Here is a 16,011-nt window from a genome sequence, read left to right as displayed (position 1 = left end):
AGATCTCTCGATGTCTCCATGTCTGTCGGTCCCTGCTCTCAAATGTTGTGTTTGTTTCCTTCCCCCTCTCCCCATCTTGTCTACCGCTCCCGATGTTATATGTTTTATGTGTCGGTTTGTCTTTCTGTGTGATTAATGTTCGCTCTTTCACGAGCCTCGATCTTGTATACAAAAAAAATAAAAAATAATAATTGGATGAAAATTGATGGGTTTTCAGATGCAAATTGATGATTTTGAAAATTTGACCTCGAGTTGACCTTTGACATTTTGAATCGTTCAAAAATAGTTCATTTCCTCATTCAAAAATTCGTTCAAAAATAGTCCTCAAAAATAGTTCATTTCTCAATTTAGTGACAATATACAAATGCTATTCAATTTTCAAGTCAATCGGATTTAAAATGCCGATTTTAGAAATTTGACCTCCACGTGACCTTTGACCTCAAAATCACTAGGCTTGTCAATTGGGACGACCTATACAACTTGGTGAAGTTTCGTGAAGATTGGTTTAGAATTGTGACCTGCAGGCTGGTGACAAACAAACAAACAGAAAGACCACAAACACAACCGACCAATATACTTGAAAAATCTTCGATTTTGCAAGTAATAATAAACAAGAAGGCGTCATTCAGAGCACGAAACTTGCAGAATTCACCCCCCCCCCCTCCCCCAAAAGGTTGCAATTGATCCAGCAAATTTTCCATTTCATCAAGATCAAAACTGACGATCTTCATCAAAGCTCGGGTCAATAGAATGAAAAGTGATGATTTTAGAAGTTCGACCTAGAGTTGACCGTTGACCTCAAAAATAGTTGGTTTCCCAATTCAGTGAGGCGCTATGCAAATGCTGTTAAGTTTTCAAGTCAATTGGATAAAAAATGGCGATTTTAGAAATTTGACCTCCAGGTGACCTTTTACCTCAAAATCAATAGGCTTCTCAATTGTGACGACCTCTACAACTTCGTGAAGTTTCGTGAAGTTCGGTTGAAAATTGTGACATGCATGTTTGGGGACTTTTTGACAAACAAACAGACAAACAGAATAATGCACAAGACCAACCAATATACTTGAAAAATATTCGATTTTGCAAGTAATAAAACCCCACCTGTTTCACTTGACTTGAGCTCGCTGATACAGTATTATGATGAGGGATCAGAGCATTTATAAATAGCTATCTATCCCTGTTTATGCCATTATAGTACATTTATGTGAATAACTCTAAATTGAATCATCAATGGTTGAGGACCTCATTTACTATCATACCATACCTGGACTTCGATTCTCTCTTCCTTGTTCAGCAGCATTAAATGTCTGCACTACGCATAAAGAAACGGTGTCAATAAATGCAGTACATGTCATCATGATTATTGACACAGCATGGTGTCATTACACATAGAACAGGCATTTCCATAAATAAATAAAAAAAATAGATGTTTCTCCAAAATCACATCATGCCCAGGCAACGTGCCTCATATGCCCTCGCCTTAATGCCGACTTGGGAGGGTGGAAGTGTGCTGAGTTGGGAAGGGGTGGGGGGGTTAGGGGAGGGGGAGCAGATGCCGAATTGGAGCTGTGAGAGGGTGCAGGGTCGCAGGCTTCGAGTTGGGAGGGAGGGAGAGAGAGAGAGACGCACACAGCGCTAACAACTTGGGGGGCAGGAGGAGTGTGCACTTGGAGTTGGGAGGGGCGCGAGGATGTGGACCTGGAGTGGGGAGGAATGCATTCTTGGAGTTGGAAGGAGTGGGGGGCGGGAGGCGGGGGTTGGGGGGGGTGAAGGGTGCGTCTTGAACAAGAAAGGGGTTGAAAAACCAAAGTCAAATTTTACATTACACGTAACCTACACTGGTCCCTGCTATTATGCTATCAAAGGGAATTCCTGTCAAACTCCGTAAATATTCCTCACTCCATTGGGAACAAATTCACCTACAACAGCCCAATGGAACCAGGTTATCTGCTTGTGTTTTAATAAAAATAAAAGTTTTTTTTTTTTTTTTTTGTATACATCAAGGCTCATGTAAGAGCTAACACAATGAACACAAAAACCATAAACACACACAAAAAACGTATAATAAAAGGAGTAGGAGACAAGATTGGGAGAGAGAGGGAAGCACAACAACAGTAGAGAACAGGGACGTCAGTAGATCTGTGGAAGGGAGATCGTGTACCCCACCTCACCCCACTCCCCCGTGCTTTTTCTGGTCTTCATCAATGCTTCATAAATGGGAGAAGTGTGCACTGGGAGGAGTCACTTTGGCTCTCTGGAAAATCCTCTCTATCTCTTTGCTGATGACTCCACTCTCTGCCGCTCCATACCTCAACTGGTGGGGCCTCAACTGGCATACTCAAGGCGGAAGAGCCGAGGACGGAGAGCTGCAGTTTTCCAGGCGGGAACGATGCGTGGACGAGCGCTGCTAGGCTGCAGCGTCAAGACGCGGCATAAAGAACAAGGGCGCAGCGAGGCCTACTTCGCGCCAAGGCGTGTTCCGGGGCCCATTCGCCAACTGACGAGACCCCACGAGCCGATCTGAGATAAGTCCCACTAAATAACCACACATCTTTATTTTATCCAACGTTATTTTATTCCTTTGTCTGTGTTTTAAGTCTGGTGTGGAGGATCCCACAGGAATTTAGTTTTACCGTCACGCTTTTATTGTTATCGGTATTTTCTTTCAATAAACCCTTTTTATTTTTGTACATTTTAAAATCCGTTTTTCGTGCGAGTTATTTTTTTTGCAGGTTTGGGAACTGCCGGCGGACCACAGGTAAGACCCTTCATCCCTCCACTCCGCTTTCTCCCCCCGCATATATGAAGTCCGCATTTGATCAGTGCCTCAGAGTTAAAGCTTGCTCGGCTATTCGTTCCTGGGAAAGATTTTAATCGCCAGGAACGCGACAATACTAACAATGACGGCTCAAAGTGGTCTTCACAAACAACACAATATTTTGAATATATATACGTTTTGATGTTAAATTTGGTTTTTCCTTGTTTTTTTTTCAAACACAGAGCACACAATTGTTGACGATGTTGTTGTGGGTCAGGGATGGAAAGAAACGACTTCTGAGTTATGTGGGCAAATTTCTCGACGATTCAAACAGTTAAAGTCAAGAAGAAGTAAAATTACGACATACCTTGTCGTTCGCTGTAGTCCCACACCAGCTCTCATAGTCAGGAAGGGGAGGAATTAAGGAAGAGTCACCACAAGCTATGCAGTGTTTTTGACGACCACGGATCCTCACAGTACGAAAGCGCCCTGACAGGCCGTCAAAGAGCAGGAGCCGTTCGCTGTAGCTGGCTGAAAATACTTAAGGGAAAAAAGGCTCACACATTATGTTCCGATATACAGTATTGTATATTTGGTATACAGTATTGTATATGATACATATTCAAGCTACTAGCCTCTTCCATTACCAATCTCTTCCTCTCCCATATTTTGCTCCACTTCTGCTACCCTTTTATGCAACCTATTGCTCTGGTTGAGGTTTACAGAACCAAAACTCACAGCTTGGTAAGAAAATCACGACAATGTTTGTCTTTTATACTATCCAACCTATTCAAACATCCACAAGTTAAATATTAATTTTTTAAGACCTTATTTATAGGTAATGTATACCTATATAGGGTGGATGTGTAGTGGGCACCCCCTGTTGGCCAGAACCCTCGTAGCAGCTGCTACTGCGGCACACGTTTCCATGGTCACGACTCAAATTAATGGACAAGTAAATCAAATTCTTTCAAATGAGCCTTCACACATAACTAAGCTTCTTTCATACAAATTTCATGGAAATAACTGTCAGTAGCCATTTGATGAATGTACAGGGCCTTCAAAAAGTGTTCACACCACTTGACTTTTCACATTTTGTTGTTACAGCCTGGATTTAAAATGGATTAAATTAAGATTTTTTTGTCACTGATCTACACATAATACCAATACCCCATAATGTCAACGTGGAATTATTTTTTTTTTGAATTTTGCACAAAATAATTAAAAATGAAGAGCTGAAATGTCTCAAGTCAATACATATTCAACCCCTTTGCTATGACACTCCAAATTGAGCTCAGGTGCATCCAATTTCCTTTGATCATTGTTTTGGAATCAAACTCAGACCACTTGCAAGAAATGAGGCTTTATTGAACTATTTCTCATACCATTCCTACAATACAAGAATTCAGATTATTAGTTCCATAAAAGGCAATCAAAGCATACATCACTTTCTAGTTCCTTGCAAGCAAGCATTTACATACCTGTTAAATCTCAGTAGTCTACAGCGCTGGGATACAGCATGCCACCCCTCGCACATCTAATAGACACAGTTTATATAAGCTCCCTCAAGGTCATCCCTTCACGCGGATCATCTCTTCACTCAGCTCGAGACATTACAACATATTTCACCACAATCATCCTTGAGATGTCTCGACAACTCGATTGGAGTCCACCTGTGGCCAATTAACTTGATTGGACATAATTTAGAAAGAAACACACCTTTCTATATAAGGTCCCACAGTTGACAGTGCATGTCAGAGCAGAAACTCCACCATGAAATCCAAGGAACTGTCCGTAGACCTCTGAAATATAATTGTGAGGAGGCATAGATCTGGGAAAGGGTATAAAATAATTTATAGTGTGTTAAAAGTTCGCAAGAGCAAAGTGAGCTCCATCATTAGAAAATGGAAACAATATGCAACTACCCAGACTCTTCCTAGAGCTGGCAGTCTGACCAAACTGAACAACCGGGCAAGAAGGACCTGTCAGGGAGGTGACCAAGAACCCAATGACCATTCTGACAGAACTACAGAGTTCCATGGTGAGATGGGAGAACCTGCCAGAAGGAAAACAGTCTCTGCAGCAATTTACAAATCTAGGCTTTGTGGGACAGAGGGAAGCCATTCATGAGAGAATGGCACATGACAGCACACCTGCAGTTTGCAAAAAGGCATGTGAAATACTCTGAGAATGAGGCAAAAGATTATATGGTCTGATCAGATGAAAACTGAACTCTGACCTGAATGCAAAGCACTACATCTGGCAGAAACCGAGCACAGCTCAACATCCATCTAACACCATCTCTACCATGAAGTATGCTGGTGTCAACATCAGTATATGGGGATGCTTTTCAGCAGCAGGGACTGGGAGACTTAAGGATAGGGGAAACAATGAAAGGAGCCAAACACAGGCAAATCCTTGAGGAGAATCTGCTTCATAGTGCAAATGATCGTAGAATGCGGTGAAGATTTACGTTCCAACAGGACAATGACCCCAAGCGTACAGCCAAAGCAACACTGAAATAGCTTCAGAACAAGAACGTGAAAGTCCTTGAGTATCCCAGCCAAAGCCCGGACTTGAATCCCATTGACAATCTGTGGATAGACTTGAAGATTGCTGTTCACCGACGCTCCTCATCCGACTTGACAGAGGTTGAACAAATCTTCAAGGAAGAATGGGAGAAACTCCCCAAATACAGATGTGCAAAGCTGATAGACATTCCCAAGAAGACTCCAAGCTGTAATCACTGCCAAAGGTGCTTCTACTAAGTATTGACACAGGGGTTAAATACTTAGTCATGACCAAAAATATTGGCACTCTTGCACCTTTTTCAAATAATGTACCATTTCTTCCAGAAAATTGTTGAAATTAAAAAATATTTTGGTATCCACATTTGTATTTCTTTGGTTTGCAGTGGAACAAAACAAAAAAAGCAGAAGAAAAACACTAACTCTTAGCTTATTCAACACAGAAATCCTAAAATGGCATGGACAATAATATTGGCACCTTTTAGAAGTTGTTAGAAATAAATAGATTTCAAGCAGTTGATTCTCCTTTACCTTGGAATTGAACTCACCTGTGGTGAGCTGCAGGTGCCTGCAATATAAGAATCACTCATTCAACCAGTTTGAATAGAGAAAAGGAGTCATTCTGCTGTTTTGTGTCACTGTGTGTACCGCAATGAGCGTGGAGAAAAGAAAGAAAACCAGAGAATTGTCTGAGGAGGTGAGACACAAGATTATAGCCAAGCATGGACAATCTCAAGGCTACAAGTTCATCTCCAGAGACCTTGATGTTCCTGTGTCCACCGTACGCAATGTTATCAGGAAGTTTAAGGCCCATGGCACAGTAGCCAACCTCCCTGGACGTGGCTGCAAGAGAATACTTGATCGAAGATTGCAGCAAAGGATTGTTAGAATGGTGGAGAAAGCACCTCAATCAACTGCCAAACAGATTCAAGATGACCTACAGACACAAGTTACGACAATTTCAACTCACACCATCCGTCGCAAACTCAATGAAAGGGGGTTCTATGGAGGACCCCACTGCTGAGAGAGAGACGTAAGAAAGCCTGACTGGAGTTTTCCAAAATACACCTGAACAAGCCAAAATCCTTCTGGGAGAATGTCCTGTGGACAGATGAGATTAAATTAGAGCTTTTTGGTAAAGCACATCATCTCCATGTTTACAGAAAACAAAATGAAGCCTTCAAAGAAAAGAACACCTTCCCTACAGTCAAACACTGAGGAGGTTCTGTGATGTTTTGGGGTTGCTGTGCTGCCTCTGGCACTGGGTACCTTGAATGTGTGCATGGCGTCATGAAATCAGGAGATTACCAAGGCATTTTGGAGCGCAATGTTAAATGCAGTGTCAGAAAGCTGGGTCGCCGTCGAAGGTCATGGGTCTTGCAGCAGGACAATGACTCCAAACAAACTTCAAAAAGCACCAAGGAATGGTTGAAGACAAAATGCTGGACTGTTCTGAAGTGGCCAGCAATGAGTCCAGATCTAATAATAATAATATTAATAATAATAATAAAGGAGTCTTATATAGCCCCACCAAGCAGAGTTAACAACCCTCGTGGCGCATTACATTATCATGCGAACACACACACACCGCACACACATTAGTCCAGGGGCCAATACAGATTTTGGTACCACCCAAGGCCAGCAAACAATTTTGGTATTTTTGTCTTCCTACATGTCTCTAGTTTATATTTTGGTATGATAACCCTGCCTATCTAGTAGCTTAATGATAGTTTTCACTCTGTAAACAAACCCACCCCCATGTAATCTGGAAGTTGAATTTTATGGGAGAGGGGTACCATTTTTGCTTATAACTTCAGTTCTACTGAACATACTTTAACAAATCATAATTCATTGTGAAGCTACATCACATATCGACACACCTGTATTATATTTTCACCTTTAGTTATCAGGTGACTTTCCCAGAGGTCAAAAGGTCATGTTTAAATTGCAAAATCGAAAATTAAGAGTGCTTTTATTTTCAACTGATCTGATTACTATTTCGTGATATGTAGATGCTGAAATTATTTCATAATGTATAGATAAGACATTGTAATGATTTAAAATAACATATCATTCACAAAACTTCAACAATTAACCCTATGTTACCCTTTTTATGCAAGCATTATTTCTTCGATTTCCGAAAATTGTTGTCATTGTCTGTACAAATGTGAAACCTGCTTTAAATAGAGCATTACGATACTAAAAGAATATTGTGACTAGTAAATGCTAAATGAAATGTCTTATGCCTTGCTTTCCTTGCAGGATCTTGCAGGATCTTGCAGGATCAGGACATGATTGGTGAGAATGACTCCAACTTTAGTAATCCTGATCTACAATTACCAAGAATCAGGAAGGATGAAGCTGATATTCAGTCACTTGTTGAAATGATGGAGTCCAGCTGGATCAGTCCTTTCGATCCTGACCATGAAGACATTGTCAGTTTGTCGACTGGCATTGCTGCACCTCCAGATGTTGCTGAAAACCTCATTGAAGCCCACCAAATAGGTAAAGACGCTTATGAAGATTTCAAACAAGCGAGGATGGAGTCAGACAGTCCAGCCATAAAGTTTCATGACAGGATTACAAAGAAGAAGCTGAAAACATTCTCAGACATTGGCAAGAAATCACGTACCCTTGGCAACAGAAAGGAAGTTATCCTCAAGGCTGATAGGAAGCTGTTTGGGCAGATGATTATTGTTGCAGAAAGCAGGCAGCTGCACATGGGTAAAGTTTTAGCCCACCCGCTTGGACCTTTGCCTTAGGCCCTAGCCAACATTGATGGGTCTCTTCGTATGACCAACAAGGCTGCTCTTGCCAGGGTGTTGGAGAAGCATGTCTCACCAGCAGAAATAATCCCTCAACCTTCAGCCACTCTGATAGATGGAATGAGCCTGATCCAAAAGATGAAGGGGAAAGACAAAACGTTCTCCCAACTGGCAGAATCAGTATTGGCTCAAATTATCCATGAAGGTGGTCAGAGCAAGCGGATTGATGTTATCTTTTATGTATACAGAGAGATGTCCATCAAAGATTTGGAGAGAGCAAAGAGAGGCGCAGATTCAGGTATTGAGCTAAGGAGCATTGCGCCTGGCCACAATATACACCAGTGGAGGAAGCTTTTGTCTACCTCTAAAAACAAAACACACCTCATCAGGTTCTTTGTGGAAGAATGGAAAGGTCAACTTGAGGAGATCAAGGACAAAGATCTGTATGTTAACTGTGAGGATGTCCGTTTCAAGCTCACAAGGGAACGATGGGAGGAGGTTCCGGAGCTATCAAGTACCCAGGAAGAAGCAGACACCCGTCTTCTACTCCATGCTCTACATGCAGCTGAATCAGGCTACAAGGGTATCGTAGTCACAGCAGAAGACACAGATGTAATGATTATATAAGCATTGGAGTCAGCAAGAGAATTCCATGTCCCATGTTCCAGAAATGTGGCACCAAGAACTGCACAAGGTTCACTGACATCAGCAAGTTAAGTCATGCACTAGGAGATAATGTCTGTGATGCTCTGATTGGAATGCACTCATTTACGGGCTGTGATACAGTCAGTGCTTTCACTGGGCGTGGAAAGTCGGCCATGTTCAAACAACTGAAGACTAACAAGACCTGTCAAGACACATTCAGAGAGTTGGGAAGGTCCTGGGAGGTCTCTGATGAACTATTTGGAAAGCTTCAGGAAGTAACATGTCGGATGTATTTGCCTTCCACAAACACAACTCAAGTCAACAAGCTTCGCTACCAGCTGTTTTGTGCAAGGCGTGGAGAAGTTGACTCCAGTCAGCTTCCCCTTTGTGAAGATTGTCTCTTCATGCATGCCTTACGAGCAAACTATCAGGCTGCAATCTGGCAGAGGTGTTCAGAGTGCAATCCTAGTGTACCCTATCCAATGGCTCATGGATGGAAGATTCATGATGGGGATCTGGCCATTGAGTGGATGCGAGGTACACCTGCACCAGAGGCTGTGTTGGACCTGCTATCTTGCTCATGTGTACGATCATGCAAATTACCAATCTGCACATGCCTTGGAAATGGTCTGAAATGCACAGACATGTGTAAGCTTCAAACCTGCAGCAACCAAGCAAATGAACTAGAACAAATAGAGCTGAATGATGGTGATGTGGACGATTGTGACACCGACTGAGTTTGTCCCAATGACATGAAAGAAACTGTTTGTAGTCGAAACGCACTTCAAATAACAAGATTATAATGTATGAGCATTACCTAGATGGTGTTCACAACAAGTACAATGGCTTATTAGACAATTTGAATATTTTTGTACATTATTGAAACACGTTTCGATTTTTTTTTTTTTTTATTGAAACAGAGATAATAAAACTTATTTATTTCTTTTCTGATGATTGTTTTATCTGCTTATGTTCTTATAAATGTGTAACTTTATACCAATGCTTGCGGGTATGTGAATGATAAAACACATTGGAGACATATTCATTGGTTTTCCAAAAATATTGTCCAGAAGTCATAATATATGATACATACAGTCATTTTATATTAGTGGGGCAACTTAGCATAACAATTGTGCATTTTGTGAGGAAAGCAGCAAATTTGGCACACGAGTAGACTATCATATTATGAAAAGATCTGGATATTGGGCCATCTCAGATTCAGAGATTTGATTTTTGCAAGATTTCGATTCGATTGGGATCGAAGAGAACACATTCTTCGTCTTCTGTACAGTGAAGTTGCCAGCCCTGAATTCTCTGGCTACATCTGGGTGCTTCATTGGGAGTGCAACCATGTCCCTCAGGTGAGCAGGGACCCACCTGGCATAGTGTGTGTGGTCTAAGGCATGGAACCATGGGACCAGTTCCGCCAGGGCATCAATGTACATCGTGAATGAAGCCTGCCGCAGAGAACGCACGTAGACCAATACCAACATCTCTAGTTCCAGCACAGTTGCCCAGTACTGAAAGTTGGGAATGTCTTCTCCTCTCTGGTGACACCGGTCTTCGAACTCAGGCAGGTCTTCTGCATCATCAGCATATGTCATACAGTGGCGTTCATACGCACGGTGTTGCAGGATGTGCAGTGCCGCTGCAGTGATTTGATGAGCTCTTCTTGTGCGGGTGACGTGGGCAGTTCGCAGGAAGGTGTCGGCCGTCCCTGGCGTTGCAATCTCAGCTTGCAAATCTACAAAATCTGCAAATCTTGCAAAAATCAAATCTCTGAATCTGAGATGGCCCAATATCCAGATCTTTTCATAATATGATAGTCTACTAGTGTGCCAAATTTGGTGCTTTCCTCACAAAATGCACAATTGTTATGCTATATTTAGCTTAGCTGCCAGACTATATGGGGGTGGGTTTGTTTACAGGCAATGACTAAATTTTTCGGAAATCGAAGAAATAATGCTTGCATAAAAAGGGTTAATATAAAGTTAATTGTTGAAGTTTTGTGAATGCTAGGTTATTAAAATCATCCACAACGTCCTATATATACATTGTGAAATAATTTCAGCATCTACATATCACGAAATAGCAATCAGATCAGTTGAAAACAAAAACACGCTAAATTTTCGATTTTGCAAATTAAACATGACCTTTTGACCTCCGAGGAAGTCACCTGATAATTAAAGGTGTAAATTGGATTACAGTTGTGTAGATATATGATGTAGCTTCCCAATGAATCATAATTTGTCAAAATATGTTCAGTAGAACTGAAATTATAAGCAAAAATGGTACCCCTCTCCCCTAAAATTCAACTTCCAGATTATATGGAGGTGGGTTTGTTTACAGAGTGAAAACTATCATTAAGCTACTAGATCGGCAGGGTTATCATCCCAAAATATAAACTAGAGACATGTACAAAGACAAAAATACCTGTTTGCTGACCTTGGGTGGTACCAATTTGTTAAAATATCAGTATTGGCCCCTGGACTACATGCACAAACATATACACACAGACACACCTTCACTCTTGCCCTATTCCTCTCCCTCCCCATTCAAAACCCACAGATGTGTACTCTCCCCTCCTCCTCCCCCACCCTCCCCCGCACACATACACAGACATACTCTCCCATCTCTCCCATCCCAGATCTAAATCCCATTGAACACCTGTGGGGAGATCTGAAAACAGCAGTTGGGGAAAGGCACCCTTCAAATCTGAGAGAACTGGAGCAGTTTGCAAAGGAAAAGTGGGCCAAGCTGCCAGTAGAGAGGTGGAGGAAGCTCATTCATGGCTATAGGAAGCGCTTGACTGCAGTTATTTCGTCCATAGGCTGTGCTACCAAATATGAAGTCTAGGGTGTCAATAATTTTATCAATGCCATTTATTTTTATCTTCTGATTTAAAAGGATATATTAAGTTCTGAATTAAAAACAAAGGTTCTGTAATATTAACAGTGAAATAAAGAATTGTGGAGACCAAATACTTTCGTCAATTTCAACTTGTTTTTCGAGAAAATTGCGAGTTCTTTGAAAAAATGGCAAAGGGCGCCAATATTTTTGGCCACGACTGTATGTAAATTAGATATTTCTGTAATCCATTTTGAATTATTTTGTAAAAAAAATTCTGAAACAAAATTTCCACTTTTAGTCTAGTAGGAAGACTAGGTCCCCCTGCACCCCCCGGAGATATACTTCTAATCAGTGTTTCTAGATTGGAAAAAATGTGTAGAAAATGACTAGCTATGGCCCCAAGCTGAAAAAATGTCCCACATACCATTTTTATGCAAATTACTGCTGCAAATTTTATGCAAAATTATGCAAATTTTATGCAAAATTTTGATGAGGAGTAGAGTTGAGGGGTCTTTGAGGGCTTCATCGAGGTGCTCTCGGTTGCAAGACTGGGTCATTCTGAGAAGCACAGCAGGGTCAGAGATCATGATGTTCTCCTCCTCAGTGAATCTCTCCATCAACAGCCTCTCCATTGCCTCACACACTGTTTTGAGGCAAAAGAGGGACTTTGCGTAGGCCTTTCCACTGAGAACACCTTTGAGAGATCCACTTGTTACTAGTTGTGCCTCAAAGAGAATCTCTGCATATCCAGAACCACGCATCTTGTGTCCAGTGAGCATCCCGATGTAGTTCATGGATGTGTGGAAGGGTCCAATCGTTACTACATGACTAGCAAATTCATTTGGCCAGCGCCAGATGATGGGAAGGGCTTTCATGCAGACACCCAGATCAAATGTATTCAGGACCCATCTCTGACCCACCTCAGCAGTTGCTGCCTCGGAACGCTTCAGTAGCTCACGAACAACTGCGTTGTCTGTGATCGGTCTGTGCCTGGTGCCTGCATGGCATGGCAATGGCCTGCAGCCTGTGCCTGGGCTAGGGGGTTTCACCTCTGCAACTGGTTCTCCCCCACCCAGCAAATCAACAGTCGACTACTGCACGCCTATCCACCAACCGATCACAGACAACGCAGTTGTTCGTGAGCTACTGAAGCGTTCCGAGGCAGCAACTGCTGAGGTGGGTCAGAGATGGGTCCTGAATACATTTGATCTGGGTGTCTGCATGAAAGCCCTTCCCATCATCTGGCGCTGGCCAAATGAATTTGCTAGTCATGTAGTAACGATTGGACCCTTCCACACATCCATGAACTACATCGGGATGCTCACTGGACACAAGATGCGTGGTTCTGGATATGCAGAGATTCTCTTTGAGGCACAACTAGTAACAAGTGGATCTCTCAAAGGTGTTCTCAGTGGAAAGGCCTACGCAAAGTCCCTCTTTTGCCTCAAAACAGTGTGTGAGGCAATGGAGAGGCTGTTGATGGAGAGATTCACTGAGGAGGAGAACATCATGATCTCTGACCCTGCTGTGCTTCTCAGAATGACCCAGTCTTGCAACCGAGAGCACCTCGATGAAGCCCTCAAAGACCCCTCAACTCTACTCCTCATCAAAAATTTGCATAAAATTTGCATAATTTTGCATAAAATTTGCAGCAGTAATTTGCATAAAAATGGTATGTGGGACATTTTTTCAGCTTGGGGCCATAGCTAGTCATTTTCTACACATTTTTTCCAATCTAGAAACACTGATTAGAAGTATATCTCCGGGGGGTGCAGGGGGACCTAGTCTTCCTACTAGACTATTTGCTATTATAAGGTGCAGATCAGTTACAAACATCTCAATTGAATCCATTTTAAATTTGGGCTGTCACACAACAAAAAGTGAAAAACGTCAAGAGGTGTGACTACTTTCTGAAGGCCCTGTTCCTCTGCTCTCCTAAAAACGAAAATGATATTACCCTCAGCATTCTGTTAGCCACTTTACAAATATCACATATTCTCATACATCGTTTTACTATTTTTTAAAGGTACTTTCACTTTCCTATATTTCTTCATGAAGGATACAGTTCATACCTGCAGCAATCTTGAGGACCTCGAGTGCCTGGAGACTACCCATAACTCCAGGAACTACGAGCAAAGATAAAATAAAGGTTAATAATAAAGAGTGGCAGTAAGAATTGTATGCACGATTACATGAACGAATTCTAATCTGGGTACTTCACTAAAGCACGTCCATTTGTTTTTGCATGTATACATTTTCAAGTAACACAAACCAAGTGCTCTCAAGCAAAATTGGCAAGTATGGCGTAATCCGTAATGGTTTATTTAGTCAATCAGTTGCTGAAACATTCGGCCTGAAATTTTAACCTTTCTTGAGACTGCTTATACAAAAGGCATTTGCAACTTGACAGATTTCCTTGGCAAAACTTTTGTTTTACTGATGACAGAATAATTTATCAAAACAAATACCTCACTACATAACAATTTCTGTATACATTCCAAACACAATTACAAGCATAACTAGAGCAAAGTTGATGGAGCGCCAGCGCAAATCCCCCACACTTCCCAACTCAAGCAAAGTTGAAAGATGGCATAATGTTCCAACAGGAATGACTCCATTAAAATTTTTGAGTTAAAAATCCCCCCCTCCACCTCCCCGTTTTCACCCCTGTGTTAGGGTTAGGATTAATCTAACCCGACCCTAACCTGGAGCATGGACTGGGGGTCAAATCCAAAATACAGTTGCATATTCCATGCATCCTCCAATGTTTCCTTCTATAAACTCTATAGATTATATAAATAAATCTATAAATTATATTCTTTCAGCCAGCTTCAGCGAACGGCTCCTACTCTTTGATGGCCTGTCAGGGCTTCTATAAATTTTTATAAAGTTTCATTTGACAGTAAGAATAATGTGTGTTTAAATGTTGAATAATGTGCCTGTAATTGCATTTTTTTGTATTTGACCTTTTGACCCCGCTACAGGGGGCAGGGCCAAAATGATACTGCTCTTGCACCTTCATGCCATGTGGTGATCATAACTACCAAGATTGGTGAATTTCTGCACAATAGTTTCGGAGAACAAGATTTTTTTCCAAGAGAGGAGTGTCGTTGAAGCTGAAGGGAAAGGTGTATGCTGCAATGGTTCATCCACACAGGGAGGTTGAAGAGCCACGTTAGTATCTCCGCTGCCTAACTTGGATTCAGGCAACAGTGGTTCACCCACCCCAAGAGGTAGAGGAACTACAGAATCCTCTCCGCTACCTGACAATGATTCAGGCACCGGAGGAACATGTACTAGGAGGGCTATCCCAATTACGTTGTCTACCTCCCCACCCCCCCCCCCCCCCAACCACTTTCAACCTCACACTGTTCCTCACGATCTTCTACAACCGACCGCAAGTCATTCCCGAGAACCTTCGGACAACTCTCAAGTGAGTTTATGCGCTCACTTAAATCATCTTTTTCCAGTTGGTCCATAGCACCACTGGAACCCTCTTCATCTTGCAGAGCCTGTAGAGCAGCAAATTGATTCCCTCCACCAGGAATATTTCCCCCCTGCTCAGTGTTACAGCCTTTTTTATGAGAGATTAGAGATGCATCTCTTATTTTTGACTTTCGTTTTTTAACCAAAGTGAACCCATTGTTCCCACTTTCATCCTACTCTTCTGATGCAACATAGTTTATGTTTGTTTACAGGGGTCGGTTGAGGCACCATGGAGGAAACACTTGGAATTTCATCTCCTACATTTCACTCCACAGGAGGAACAGCTGCAGTGGGGATTTTCAGCTTGTTCCTTATTTTTGGTATAAAACCACTTCATATGCCCAATGATGATGTCGAGTCTCCTTAGGCAATGATGGCTGGTACACACGGGTAAGTGTGTGGTATAGACGGGGGAGGGTGGGGGGGGTCACCACTCTTCTCCATCAAACTAGTTATCTGGTACTAATTTTGCCGACCTCGGAAGGATGACAGGCTGAGTCAACCCCACCTGGCGTTAATTCAATGGGATTTGAACTTAGGACCTTAGGAACCCAAGCCCGCCGCCCTAACCATTAGGCCTACACCAGGTGATGCCCAAACCAGCCACACAAAAAACGCTGAAGTGAATCCGTGGTAGCATATACTTGGTAGTCGTGCCCGTCCTGAGTGAATTTTAACGTTAAATTCAACTCCTCATTTCCGTTCTTCAATACCATGTAAACACTTAACCTAAAGCACATCACGTGCTTCGCATTATCCTGCTTTATTCCCAAAGGAATCATCAACATTTGTGAAACGATCGTTCCATACTTTGCCAATGCAGCGGTAATCAAGTCATCCTTCAGGAAGGGTGGGACATTAGAGATTGTTACCTTCCGAGCAGGAGTCTCTAGGGGGTACACCATTAAAAACAGCCCCGAGTCTAAGATCAGGTCTTGTTCAACTACACGAGTGACTAAATCGACATTTGCCACGAAAA

General features: G+C 42.1%; 1 protein-coding gene across 7 annotated transcripts in view; it reads right to left on the bottom strand.

The window, feature by feature from the left end:
* MOCS3 (molybdenum cofactor synthesis 3) overlaps nucleotides 1–16,011 on the bottom strand; it is a 115,895-nt gene that overhangs the window by 30,434 nt on the left and 69,450 nt on the right. For 5 of the 7 annotated variants that reach the window (XM_068127937.2, XM_068127941.2, XM_068127940.2 and 2 more), the window contains exons 8-10: nucleotides 13,610–13,672; nucleotides 3,126–3,289; nucleotides 1,265–1,312 (exon numbers count right to left, since the gene is read on the bottom strand). In XM_068127937.2, coding sequence (XP_067984038.2) covers nucleotides 1,265–1,312; nucleotides 3,126–3,289; nucleotides 13,610–13,672 — 275 coding nt within the window. Of the gene's footprint in view, nucleotides 1–1,264; nucleotides 1,313–3,125; nucleotides 3,299–13,609; nucleotides 13,673–16,011 lie in introns of all 7 variants that reach the window. The other 2 variants (XM_068127938.2, XM_078785042.1) reach the window with 1 other exon arrangement.

The sequence above is a fragment of the Myxine glutinosa genome, chromosome 9, assembly GCF_964187855.1.
Source record: "Myxine glutinosa chromosome 9, kmMyxGlut1.1, whole genome shotgun sequence".
Taxonomy (NCBI): domain Eukaryota; kingdom Metazoa; phylum Chordata; class Myxini; order Myxiniformes; family Myxinidae; genus Myxine; species Myxine glutinosa.
This window is presented reverse-complemented; position numbering and strand designations above follow the sequence as displayed.